Below are 12,960 nucleotides of genomic sequence, written 5' to 3'. Positions count from 1 at the left end.
GTTCCTCGAGGGTGATCTCATTTGTCCGCGCCACGGGAAGCCCCGCAACCATATCCTTACTCTCTTTAGAGTGCAATGCCAGCAGATGAGATGAAATGTTACTATTTCCCTAACTAATAACTTTCATGCGACTACCTTTCACTGCTCGACTCACCGCATCAATGACACACCTCCAAAACCTCTTCAACCAGGCAATAAAGCCCCTCCCCTCAATCCACGACAAAACATTCGCCTCAAACTTCGACACCTTCGCCGGCAAACAAGTAGTCCTCCTCGGCGACGCCAGTCACGGCACCTCTGAATTCTACTCCGCGCGTGCAGAAATAACAAAACGCCTAATCCAAGAACATGGCTACACAATCGTCGCCGTCGAAGCAGACTGGCCGGACGCAGAAGCAATAGATCGGTATGTGCGCATGCGCCCCGGTCCAAAAGCAAGCGTAGGCGGCATCGCCGCCGGCCACGAACCATTCAAACGCTTCCCAACCTGGATGTGGCGGAATCGCGAAATGCAGGAGCTGGTCGAATGGATGCGCGATTGGAATCAGGATCAGTCACCCGAGAAACAGGTTGGATTTTACGGACTCGATTTGTACAGTATGGGTGCCTCGATTAGGGCGGTTATCGACTATCTCGACGGCATTGATCCTGCCGCGGCGAAGGTCGCGCGGAAACGATACGGCTGTCTTGAGCCCTGGGTCGATGATCCGACGGCCTACGGCCTGTCCGCCCTGCAGGGGATGGCCGATTGCGAGAGCCAGGTCATGGATATCTTGCAGAACCTGCTCAATCGGCGGATTGAGTATGCGCAAGGTGAATTCAGGATGGACGACGAGTATCAGAGTGGAAAGCAGAATGCGTATCTCGTGCGGGATGCGGAGAAATATTACAAGGCGATGTACTGGAGTTCCGCGACGTCGTGGACAATGCGCGATACGCACATGTTCGATACATTGCACCGACTAATGCAGCACCGGCCCCCGCCGGCACACAAGGCAGTTGTCTGGGCGCATAATTCGCACGTCGGCGACGCGCGGTACACGAGTATGGGGATGCGGCGGAACGAGGTGAATATCGGACAATTGTGTCGGGAGCGGCTGGGAAGGGAGAATGTTTGTATTTTGGGGTGTGGGACGCATACGGGGACAGTTGCAGCTGCGCAAGATTGGGATGATGATATGGAGGTTATGGACGTGAATACTTCGCGTGATGATAGTTGGGAGAGGGTGGCGCATGAGACTGGTGTTCCGAGTTTTGTGGTTGATTTTCGGCGGGGTCAGATTGATACGCGGCTGAGGTCGGCTATGGCGGCGGAGAATCGGCTTGAGAGGTTTATTGGCGTTATTTATAGGCCGGATACGGAGCGGATGTCGCATTATTCGTATGCGTTTTTGCATAAACAGTTTGATGGGTTTATTTGGTTTGATCGGACGAAGGCGGTTAGGCCTCTTGAAACGATTCAACCTAAGACACCGCTTGGGAAGGAGGAGACTTATCCGTTTGGTCTTTAGGTAAGGTCTCCATTGGAGGTACGCTCAATATGGTATAGGAGGAAAGAGGTTTCGCAAGCTGCAAAATATACGTTTTTTTCTTTCATTTGACTTCTAGAGAAGAGCTCAATAGGAATATTCTCTTGGAAACATATGGCCTAGATCTCCCAGCCCAGTCAGCACAATGGAATCAAAATCACCCCATCCAGTCATGTCTGCAAGGTAAGACGCCGGACTGGTGTCCTGGGCTATGTTGGGTAACCAGGTGCTCGGATCCGGAGGATACACGACGTCTCCATCCTGGTTATGACTTGGAACGCTCTGGATCCCTTCAGCATTTCCGAGCTGAACAGAATCCATCCCATTCTCCTCAGGTGAAGTGTTCGACGTATCGTATTGACTCGCAGACTGGGCCGTGATCTTGCGCGCCTCCCGTCTCAACTCCTCCAAAACAACAACATACCGCTGAGGAAACGACGACTTGGTACCGCACTTCGCCAGCTCCGCTTGAGCCTCTTCTCCGATCCGGAGACAATGCTCATATTCATGACCCGCCTTTGACCAAGTTTGAATCACGTACACATAAAGCACCACAATAGCGCAAAAGACATTGTAGTGGGTGAACTAAGACAATTAGCTTGCTGACTTTTCTGCCAAGCTCACGAATACTTACCCAAAACGACTTATACATCCGTCTAGTCCGACAAAGACTCTGAAAAATCTCAACTGTCCTCGTAGCAGCCTCCAACCCCTTCTTGATATTCTCCCCAATAACCTCCTGTAACGGTGAGTGCGGTGCACTCGTCTCCTTCCCCAGGGACGCCAGGTTTTGAAGGATGAAAGGCCGATAAAGAAGAACCTTGGCATGCTCGAAGGCTAGGTTCAAGACGCTGCATTGTCGTTGGAATGTTATTTGGAGAAGCTCGATGTTGGGCGTGTCGATGAACTCTGCGATTCCAGCTCTCCAGAGGGATAGGTCTGTTTCGTACTTTCTCGCGATCTCGGTTTGCGAGGATAGGGGTTTTTGCTGGATTCCGTAGAGATCGCGGAGGATTCCGCTCATTATTCGGGAGAGTCTACAATTCGATTAGCATTAGCTTCACACTCTCGGTGAGTACACTTACTTCGCATGATATATTGGAGCTAGCATGAGGCTTTGTCGTGATGACTGAGCCGGGAGGATTGTATGTCGCAAAATCTGAGAGTCGTTTGCACAATTTGGGAGCTCCTGGGATCTATCATCAGTATCCTCAACTCACTGAAAATGCTCTTTCAACAAACCTGGTCAATGTCCTCATCATGGAAAATCCTCGGTCGGCCCAGAGCCGCACTCAAGTAGTTATCCAGACTGTAGGCGCACCAGAATGTCCTCTTCCTGCATTCCTCTTCCACGTGATCCGTAATCAACTCTCGCCTTCGTCTCCTGTTGATTCCAATGGCCTGAGCAAGGCGAGCCGTTGTTCCGAATAGACTCCAGCAGTGATTCATTCGTGATTCTGATAGGAGGTAGAAGCATTGTGCTAGACGGGCTTGAATACTGGTAAGTTGCACTGGTCCCTTTTCGGATGACAGATGGTTCTCGGAGGCTGCGAAATATACATTGCTTTCTGGGGCGTCAGAATGCATCTGGACAGGCTGACCGAGGTATTCACCTACCTGTTGACAGACTGACAGGTCGACTGGTCCGTAGCCGAAAGGTATTGCCTGCCTTGAGCCATTACCATCAATATGACAGCCTTTATAGCCTTACTGACTGTCTCATCTGCCCCGTGAATCACTGAGTAGAAAGCTCGAACCCACTCTTCGACTGTGGCCTGATGCAGGAATCGATGTGTGGGGAACGAGAAGTCAAAGTACCGATTGACGAGTGTGAGCGCTTCGTGAAGCGGTGGCAGGACGAGAAAATGCGGATCATATGTCGGAAACGGTGCGTCGCCAAAATTGAATATGGGTTCCGATGCTGAAAATCGGAGATTCTCGTGCAGTCGTTTCTGGACGCGGAGTAGAAAGGAGACACCCGACGATGGTCCGACGTAGTGTCCTTCAAGATCTGTTTCGTCTGCCTCGGTAGGAGGCTGAGAAGATGCAGCTTGCTGCTCGTCTTGCATTGGAACAGTAGATGTATTCGAGCTGTTCATGTTGATTCTCGAATCCTGCAACGGCGAACGGAGAGCCTCCTGAATAGTATCTCCCGCCGAAATGTCATCAACGTCTCCAAGTTTCAGCTGTGTGTTCAAGGTATCCTGCCGTTTCCTCGGCGAGAAAGCATCCACCGGAGATAGCTGCACATTATCTAGTACCTGTGTCAAAGGTTTCGGAGGCGACTCCAAACCCATCATCTCCTGATCCATCGCCGGAATATCAGGAATTTTGCCCCTTTTGTAGCCAGCATTATACTGACAGTCCTCTCCCGACCGAAAACAAAGCGAACATGGGAGCGTCCCCGAACATCGGAGCTTTTTTCTGGACGGTAGTCAGCATCTCCCTCCCCTGTTGAGCTGTTCGAATATCACTTCTTGCAGGTGTCGCATGCCCGCGTCACTCGGACACGCTCCTTGCCCCGGCGGCGTTTCCTTGAGTGTGGGTCAGACATGATGCGATAGGTTTCAATGCATTTTTTCCGGAGAGATTGGAGGCGGGCCGGGTGGTGAGTAGCGTGGAAGTTGGAGGTCAGCCCCGGACTTTGTTCGATCTGGGGTACTACCCCGCGACTTCGCGCCAGTGATGCCGCTAAGCTCTCCCCACTTTCCCGGTCATCCTGACAGCCGATTGCGCATGTGATATCCAGCCTTGGGCAATTAAAATAGCTGTGGGCAAACCTTAATGAAGATGTCACCATCTTCACCATACATCGACCGGGCTATCGCTGCCGTCTCTATATGGCGACAGTCACATGACTTCATGTCGTGTTTACATCCACTTCCCCAAGCCTTCTAGGGAACTTTTCGTTGCCCTGCTATGATATTTTACATACTTTTCAATCACCTTCCTTCGGAGTGCCTCCACCGGAAGGAAATTCTCCTTGAGCGTATGATCTGGTTGGCAAAACATCCTCGCTGCCTTGCGCCTTTCATCTTAACCCGGGTGAACATAAATACATACACCACGAGAAATAGGGATGCCTCCGATCGACCAGTTGACCGCACGTCTACAGAAGTCTTTGTCGGGGGTTCACATATAGACAACGATAACACATCTGAGCAAAATAAAGCCACGCCGACGGCATCGTCCTTTCGATAATCTTACCAACGCAGAGTGCATAACCGAATTTGGCACAACCCACCAAAAAGCGTACCACAAGCCATTATTGGTGACCAACGACACTGAAGCAAATCACGCATATTTCCGTTTTATGCTCAATGCAGTCTTTAACAGACGAAACAGTGTAGGGGTCGCCATGGGAGATATCGCAGCTGAGAATTGGGGAAGCAGCTTCTCCATGCGTGGAGGCCCTTTCAATTGGATTTGTTCACCCAATCTTGAGAATAATGAAGGCAAAGAAATGTTTTTCCTGCCTGGAGACGTCAAGGCCGGTGCAATCATAGTATCGTTTTCATGGCCCACGAAATGTGTCATAAAGAATGTCTTGATTGCAAACTCTCCCCAGATCATCCTTTCTTTCTCTACTTTACATCGAACGGCATTGTCACCGCCATGTGTCTTGCAGGCGAGTGGGCCCGCTTTTCTACGTCTAGCAGTTGTCTTCGGGTCACCAACAATCCAACACTTTCCCAGAGAAGCACATACTTCTTTTCTGTACCATAACGCTATACACTACCCCTCATGGTCACATATGCTTTTCTTCACCGGCTTATAGTGGAAAGTCTGTTGATGGTTGTAGTCGAAGCTTATGACACGCAAATGAGAAAAGCACGTTCACAGAGTATGATTAGCTGTGCTTTTTCGCAGGTTGCTATGGTGAGTGCTGTTTCGGTGGCTGGACTTATTTCACTAATAGAGCTCGGTTTTTGGAAATTCGTCTCGCCGATGCCTTCAGTGGGAAGCAATAGTCTGGCTATTGCTGCTACATGTCATCCCAAATTTTGATCCACAAGGCGCACAGGATGTTAATTCAGAGGAGGATGATGAGATGGCGCTATTTCCTGTGCAATGGGGAGCTATACCGATCGAGAGGCTTATAGGGCATTGTAGATTCACCTCTGGAGATGTCGATTCTTTCGAGAAATGCAAAGAATACTAGTGCGCGATTCTTCTCAGCCATGTGAAAAAATTTAAACGCTTTGTTTCCGAATGAATACTTCGAGCACTTCATCCAGCTGGTGAAAGTAGACATATCAATGCGCACTATCTCCTTGTAGTCCATGACCTCAGTCGCCGTATGTCTTTTCCGAGGCCGGAAAAGGGACCGGAAAAGTCCGCGAAAGAATTTTGACCACTCTTCGGCGGAGATGAATTTTTGAATATCCACCAATAGAAGAAAGAGCAAACGTATGAGCTAAAAAGGGACTTTCATCTAGGAGATTGATGCTTTCACGCCCCTTTGTCTCAGACCGCAACCCCGTCATGGTTTCACCCAGATAATACAGGACTAGAACCTTGGTCAAACACGGTGCCAGTTTCGATGTCAAGTATCCCGTCAACTATGATCTTGATAATTGACCGTCTGTTCAATACTTAGTCAGCGGGTCACCTACTCAGTCTCCTACGTGATCAGCTCTCTGGATGACTATTTTAGAGAGTGATGCGCGATGCAGAATGAGTGACATTGGGCTAGAACAATCCTCCCACATAGGGCAGAAAGCTCATGTTTCGACTACCATAGCCAGGATACCCAAGCCGAAGGACTAGCAGATACCTGAAAGGTCAGGGAGGGAGTGACGCTGTGGACGATGTGGAGGGGTGATAGGTCCATTTTGGTGGTAGAGATGTCGAAGGGGCTCTGGGCGAATGGTAAAATGTCAACTGGTCTCAGGATCATTCGAGGATAATTACACTTCTTCAAAGGTAGTTGCTATATATATATAAGCTTTTTGAAATCCATGTCCTGATCTTTATGTATTCAGGCATATGCTTCGAAAAGTAAGACTGAAGAGCTTACGAATTCATCCGAACGGAGACAATTGCTAGTATTAAGAATTTCTGCAACCTCAATGTGAATTAGCAAGAAAGACTTAGCCTACATATTTACAGATATAAACAAGATTTGTCAGTAACTACCGGCAACCAAGTTAAGAGCGTCGATCGAGTGGGTACCAAACACCGGGATGCCGGCGCGGCGTTCACCCTAAATCGGATGACGATTCCATCTGATTATTGAAAAAGAACATTTTAATCTCCAAACATCTATAGCAAAGTCCTACAACAGGAATCGGAAACCCTGCGTAACAGCCCGTCCAGGAAGCCCGTGCTCCTCATTCTCCTGTGCTCCGCTCGTATCAATATCCAACCCCTCCTCATGATCCAACTGCTTATTCAAGCGACCAAGCACGATCCGGATGATAGTCGCGAAAATTATCGTCACAGCGCATAGTGTGAGGTTATGTGAGAAAGCAGCGACGAATCTCGGGCTTGCGGAGTCTGCGGCTGTCAGTTTGGTTCTTTTCAAGGTTGGGTTCGAACTCACCGGGGTAGAGGTATGGTGTGTAGATCTGGCAGACGTTACTTAGGCAGTTAATGAGGGCTAGTGCTGCGGCTCGTTTAGAGGCTGGGCGGGGGAGTACTGGAGAGTAGTTAGTGTCTGTATTGTGGAGATGCTGGCTTGTCTTACCGTTTGAGACGTAGCCTAGTAGTACGACATATCCTGCGTATATTCCGCCGATCATGAGGCACATCGCGCTGAATCAGATTAGATGAGACATTCGTCCGAGTTTCGAAACTAGTTTACTTACACATATTGAGCCGCGAATGAAGTATTTGCCAATGCGATGATGAAGGCAACGATCGCAATAATTGGCGGTAATGCGATGTGGAGATATCGCTCGCCGGTCTTGTCGGCATGCCACGCATTTATTAAGACAACAATTGTTCCGATTAGGTACGGAGGTGTAGTTAGGAGGAGCGTAACGACACTGCTCTTTCCCAGACCCGACATGACACTATATCTAACATTAGCATTGTGGCAGATACTTTTGGCTGGAAACTTACATTGGGAAGAAGGTCGTGACGGCTCCTGCAGAAGTGCAGCCGTAGATCGCCCCGAGAAGGAGCCATGTCTTATAATCCCTTCCCGAGAATGTTAGTCACATGAATATTCTGCGGAGAATGCCTTGCTCACTTAAATGCAAGCTTCGCGCCATGGAACATGGATTGATGCTGGCTGTCAACCCAGTCGTCTTCGCCAATATCGGCTTCTAGTCTCCAGGCAGCTAGCTCCTTTTCTTGCTCGCTGAGCCAGGCGGTTGTTCGTGGGAGATCTGGAATGATGAAAATGGATATCAGAGCGACGAAGACCTGCTTTTGCGTTAATTGCTTTGCCGACTGGTGGAGATTGCAACTGCTCTTACAGTGATGGCTCCTTCGATGATAAACAGCCACCTCCACGCAGCGATCCCTCGAGCTCCGGCCAGCCCGTTCGTGATTCCCGCTGCAATCAACCCGGAGAAAGCTCCCGACAGGAGGGAGCCCGAGTACAAGAGGGCAGTTCTCTTCCCGAGCTCCTTGCGTGTGTACCATGCTGAGAGTAAATAAAGGCATCCCGGCTTTGAATTATCAGTGCTGTATAAAGTAAGAACGAGAAAGGCTGCTCACAAAATATGCCGCCTCAACAAATCCAAGAAAGAATCGACAAGCTAGGAGTCCTGCGAAGTTTGTCGTGGCAGCCGTAGCCGAAGAGATGATACCCCATGCGAACATACATCCGGGTAAGTAGATTGACGGTTTTCCGAACTTGTTCAGGATCATATTCGACGGGACTGAGCCATTTAGTAACGGAACTTTTTAGATTTCTGGTGGTAGATCAAACCTTGCATCAACAGATATCCAACAAACAAAATACTGACAGTAGTCTGAACCCATTAGCTTGTTTTCCCACCATCACTGTAAACGACTCACCTGATACTGATCCCCCTTCAAATTAAGATCCATATCAAGCCCAGCAAGCTTCGCAGACGCGATATTATTGCGATCCAAATAATTCAGAATATACATGACAACAATCATGATCAAAAGCCGAGCATCAATCTTCCTCACCAACTTCTTTTCCATCTGTACTCTTTCCTCTTCGGTCAAACTCAGCAGGAAAGTCGGCATCCGGCCGACCTGACCCGTCGCGTCTTTGTTAGCGGTGTGCTCCACATGGTCCACGACTGTCCCCTTCGGCCCAGACATGTCGAGGTAAAAAGCGGCGCCAAGTTTTGCTTTCGTGTACTCTGGCCGGTTTGGGAAGATTGAGTAATGGATTGTGTCCAAGACTGGCCAAGGGCTTGGCTTCTTGACTGTTTTGTACTCAGGACTGGGCGATATCCGGGGTGAAACTGCGGGGTTGGCTGGCGATCTGCTTGGCATCGGCTCGGAAAAGTGCCTTCGTCTTGTTTGTAAGCTGGCCTGGTCGTAGATCAAACTGGTTATGTTTTGGCTAGAGATCGGGATTGTTTCCGGTCGCTTTTTCATTTGCCATTCGTTATTCGTTGTGTCTTCCTAGGAATTACTAGAGGTTGCTGACTGAGCACAGGGAATATTGATATTTGCACCGAAGCTTGCTCCCACGAGCGATCAAGAAAAATAATTTATTTTCACAGTATCACACCTAGTTCGGGGCGATATGCCACTGATCGCCCACACGAAACCCTTCAGGGAAAGGATCTGTCGAGTCGAGAACAACCTGTTTGTAGCTGGTAATCCACGCACGCCCTTTGACAGTCGGCAAAACGGCCGGATATTTCCCAACGGTCGTCAGACCACGAATGCGACTAACAAACTCCGTGCCAATAATACTCCGATGCTTGAAGATTTCCCCTTCTTTGATTTCACCGCGGGCATGTAGCACTGCAAGACGCGCAGATGTCCCAGTGCCACACGGACTGCGATCGAACCGTCCCGGCGAGACCACAACGGCATTCGCAGCCACCTGGCATCCATCTTCCTTCTTCAAAGGTTCAGTGAAAGCTATCACGCTGAAGCCTGTGATACCTGGGTTCTCAGGGTGGATAGGGACATAGGCTGCCTCGGTTGCCCGTTTGATACGTTCCCCAACCTCGACCAGCTGACGAGACTGCTGATTATCGACTGCCAGACCCAACGACGCAGCATCGACCAGCACATACATCATGCCTCCGTAGGCAATATCCACAACCACCTCTCCGATTCCAGGAACCACTACTTTGAAATCTAGTTCCAAGACAAACGAGGGCACGTTGTCGAACTCCACGCTCTTACATTTCCCGGCTTCGCATTCCGCTATCACTTTTACCAGCCCGGCAGCGGTATCCAAGGTTACTTCGGTGATCGGTTCTTTCATGGGAATCATCCCAGTCTCGAGGAGTACTGTCGTTGTGCAGATCGTGTTGGACCCAGACATGGGGGCGTACTCCTCGCTTTCCATAATCAGGAAGCCGGCGTCTGCGCGTGGATCGCAGGGCGGGAGGACCAAGTTGGTGTTGACTGCTGCTCTCCCTCGAGGCTCGTTGAGAAGGAGTTGTCGCAAGCTGTCTTTCTTCGTTTCAAAATGAACGAGTTTGTCGAACATAGTCTTACCGGGGACGTCTAGGACTCCGCCGGTGATCACGTCGCCCACTTCGCCTTCGGCATGGCATCCGACGACGGTTAAAGAGCGTGAGATAGGCATTTCGGGATGGCGAAAACTATATGGCCTGACTGGAGGGTTTGTAGATAATGTATATTTATGGAAGAGTCGTGTCAGTTCAACGGCTGACTCGACCTTTAAAGTTTTCCGTCTCGTGCTGGTGTGACTGTGCCAGGCCTCAACCGTCCAAACAACAAACCTATCGCCAATCGGAAGCCCTTTCCGGCTACTCCTCTCCTGTGGACAGCAATCTCCTATGGGAAGCAAAGAGTGGATCTGGTAAGTGTTTCCGTCATTTTTACTTTTTTGATCAGGGTAAACGTCCCCGCTGGCGCTGTAAGCGCTTCGAAATACCTTCTCCACAATCTAAATATGCACGGCCAGGCTCGAGCTCAAGTGATCGTCCCCGCAAACAGTGCAGGTGTTTTGCGTCTGCTCCGCAAACCCCCAGGTCCAGCCCAGGTCCAGCACTTGTAGAGCCAATTAGGCCCAGCGTAATCTCGACCGGAACGACATTCCCGCTGCATTATTGGCCGTCGTCAAGCCCAGATGCCGGTGTCGATCCCTGTAGTCAAGTGAAACAACACTCTATCAGAAAAACCCAGCTCTTCCCCCTCTAGTCTCTTCTCCTTTTCATCTGGGCGCGCGCTGCCTTGCAGCAAATGCAGGCCCTCTCGGTGCCTGCCACAATTACCTCCAGGAAGGAGGAGTTGAGATAACAATCGCAATGCCGTTTCACATAACCGGTCACGTGTCAGACCCACACTGGCGGGGAATCGCAGAAGAATGCGGTTTCCCGATCACAGTTGCTTCACGACGACAAACGGCATATTCTAGGCATCTCCATCGCCCGTGTCGACCGCGACAAGTCCACCTCTCGTAATGGAGTGAGGTCCATCCGAGCAGCGCATCATGGCGGCCCGATCACGGCTAGGCTGCTTCTCCTGCCGCCGTCGCAAGAAGAAATGTGACGAAGTGAAGCCCATCTGCACAGCCTGCTTGCGCAATGATCTTCGCTGCGAATGGCCAGATCCGAATGCGAGCCCTCGGGCCCCCGGCAGAGCATCAGCCAAGGCATCGGGATCTACGCAAACATTCGATGCTACCCTTGTACCCGCGTCAGACGCGTGGGCCCTAGCCTCGAGAGAGTCTGCGCGTCGCAATTTGCCCGCTACGATCCCTGCCTCGCCGTCGTCTTTTTTGCTGCCGGGCTCGGCGATTACGGGCTCGGAGACGTGGAGGCTGCTGGATCATTATCTCAAAGATACGGCGAATCGCCTCGCTTGTCTTCAAGATAGCGCGAATCCGTTCCTTCATACACTCTTGCCGGCGGCTCTGGGCGATGAGTTGTTAATGAATTCCATCCTCGCGCTGTCGGGCGTTCATCTGATGCAGCGACTTCCAGAGCTGAGTTCGGACATTCAGTCCTTGACGTGGTCGAGCTATACGCGCGCTTTGAAGCAGCTTCGGCTGACGCTCCCAACGGCGTTCGGGCAAGGCAGTAGCGTAGATGCTGCATGGCGCGCCCTGCTAGTTGTTTTAATATTCTATCTTCTAGAGGTAGGTACATTCCATACATCAGTCCTCATGGTAGGAATACTGACTCCGTATAGGCGACAAGGGGTAATGATCCGAAGGCTATGCAAAGGCATCTAGGAGGCGCACACCATCTAATGGCCTACGTGAAAAATGCAAATGCAAGTCCAACCCAACCTAGTATCGTATCTTTCACTACGGAGCTCTACATATACAATGCCGCCCTCGCATCATTCACGACCAACTGCTCCCCGACCCCGATTATGCTCCCCAATGCCTGGACCACGACCCCCGCGACCGCGGGTCCTGAAATCGGCGTCCTATGCGGCTGCGCTTATGAGCTTTTCACTCTAGTCCCACGCGTCTCTGCCCTGCTCTGGGAAGAATCATCCCACTCTCAATCCGGAAATGGCCAAAATCCACATCTGGTCAGCCAATACCATGTCCTCCGAGCACAAATCTCGAATTGGATTCCCCGCAGCGACCAGCAAGAATTGATCCTATGCGCCGAACTCTACCAGCAAAGCCTACTGCTACTTCTTGACTCGCGGTTTGCCGATGACGCGCAGAGTTGTATCGATCAGGCGTTTAGAGTGTTGGAGTCGCTTCTTTCCCGGTTACCACCTACATCTCCCATTGCGACGACGGCCACTTGGCCTGTTTTTGCTATTGGTATTCATGCCCGTGATCCGCATCAGAAGGAGCTGGCGCGGTCTTACCTGCGTGATCTCGTTCGGGTTTTTGGAATGGGTGTTATGGAGACGGCGTTGAACCAGCTTGAGGAGGTGTGGGCTGCTGGACCCGGGGTGGATGTTGCTAGTAGGATTTTTACGAATCGGAATGAATTGCTTTTGTTATGTTAGGTCTGGGCTGTATATAACTATTATGTCTTTCTTAGGTAATGTACAATGATCATCAGATTTAATTTCAATCCCGTGGCCAACGCGAAGCACGCTTGTCTAGGTGCTCTTGTAGTCAGGGAATAGCTGTGGCGCCAGCAGTTGACTCAGCCTGTCTTGTATCGCGTAATATTCCCTATATATACGGGGATCCATGGCACACCGTATGCGTGTATGATGGGCGGTCGGCCAACATTGGGTAGATTTGGCTTGATGTGCCCATCGCTAGCAAGACCCGGAAATTTGGGGGTAGGTCTAGGCCGGCATCGAGGGTTAGTTAAAGAGGCGAAGGATAGTAATAGCAAGGTAAAACACTTCGATCCAGGTTGAGTCT

The 12,960-nt window shown here is 50.5% G+C and overlaps 5 protein-coding genes across 5 annotated transcripts; 2 read left to right on the top strand and 3 right to left on the bottom strand.

Moving 5' to 3' along the window:
* Positions 1-161: 161 nt before the first annotated feature.
* On the top strand, positions 162-1,511 carry N7532_010539 (putative erythromycin esterase; the record flags this gene model as incomplete). Its single annotated transcript, XM_056623030.1, has 1 exon — positions 162-1,511. One exon carries the CDS (start codon positions 162-164, stop codon positions 1,509-1,511), a length of 1,350 nt encoding a protein of 449 aa, XP_056470446.1.
* Positions 1,512-1,616: 105 nt separating this feature from the next.
* On the bottom strand, positions 1,617-3,841 carry N7532_010538 (fungal specific transcription factor domain-containing protein; the record flags this gene model as incomplete). The annotated part of the gene is made up of 5 exons (XM_056623029.1): positions 1,617-2,114; positions 2,164-2,566; positions 2,615-2,718; positions 2,772-3,093; positions 3,147-3,841. 5 exons carry the CDS (start codon positions 3,839-3,841, stop codon positions 1,617-1,619), a joined length of 2,022 nt encoding a protein of 673 aa, XP_056470445.1.
* A 2,966-nt stretch (positions 3,842-6,807) lies between these two features.
* N7532_010537 (MFS general substrate transporter) lies at positions 6,808-8,777 on the bottom strand (the record flags this gene model as incomplete). Its single annotated transcript, XM_056623028.1, has 10 exons — positions 6,808-7,028; positions 7,075-7,170; positions 7,219-7,286; positions 7,340-7,546; positions 7,596-7,673; positions 7,726-7,901; positions 7,955-8,149; positions 8,199-8,362; positions 8,413-8,455; positions 8,502-8,777. 10 exons carry the CDS (start codon positions 8,775-8,777, stop codon positions 6,808-6,810), a joined length of 1,524 nt encoding a protein of 507 aa, XP_056470444.1.
* Positions 8,778-9,195: 418 nt separating this feature from the next.
* On the bottom strand, positions 9,196-10,233 carry N7532_010536 (proline racemase family protein; the record flags this gene model as incomplete). The annotated part of the gene is made up of 1 exon (XM_056623027.1): positions 9,196-10,233. The coding sequence occupies one exon, from the start codon at positions 10,231-10,233 to the stop codon at positions 9,196-9,198; it is 1,038 nt and encodes a 345-aa protein (XP_056470443.1).
* Positions 10,234-11,103: 870 nt separating this feature from the next.
* N7532_010535 (Zn(II)2Cys6 transcription factor) lies at positions 11,104-12,590 on the top strand (the record flags this gene model as incomplete). The annotated part of the gene is made up of 2 exons (XM_056623026.1): positions 11,104-11,751; positions 11,805-12,590. The coding sequence occupies 2 exons, from the start codon at positions 11,104-11,106 to the stop codon at positions 12,588-12,590; spliced, it is 1,434 nt and encodes a 477-aa protein (XP_056470442.1).
* Between the last annotated feature and the right edge of the window lie 370 nt (positions 12,591-12,960).

Source organism: Penicillium argentinense, assembly GCF_028826775.1.
Source record: "Penicillium argentinense strain IBT 30761 chromosome Unknown utg000010l_segment0_segment0, whole genome shotgun sequence".
NCBI lineage: Eukaryota > Fungi > Ascomycota > Eurotiomycetes > Eurotiales > Aspergillaceae > Penicillium > Penicillium argentinense.
Note: the sequence above shows the minus strand (reverse complement) of the source record. Positions and strands in the feature narration are given on the sequence as shown.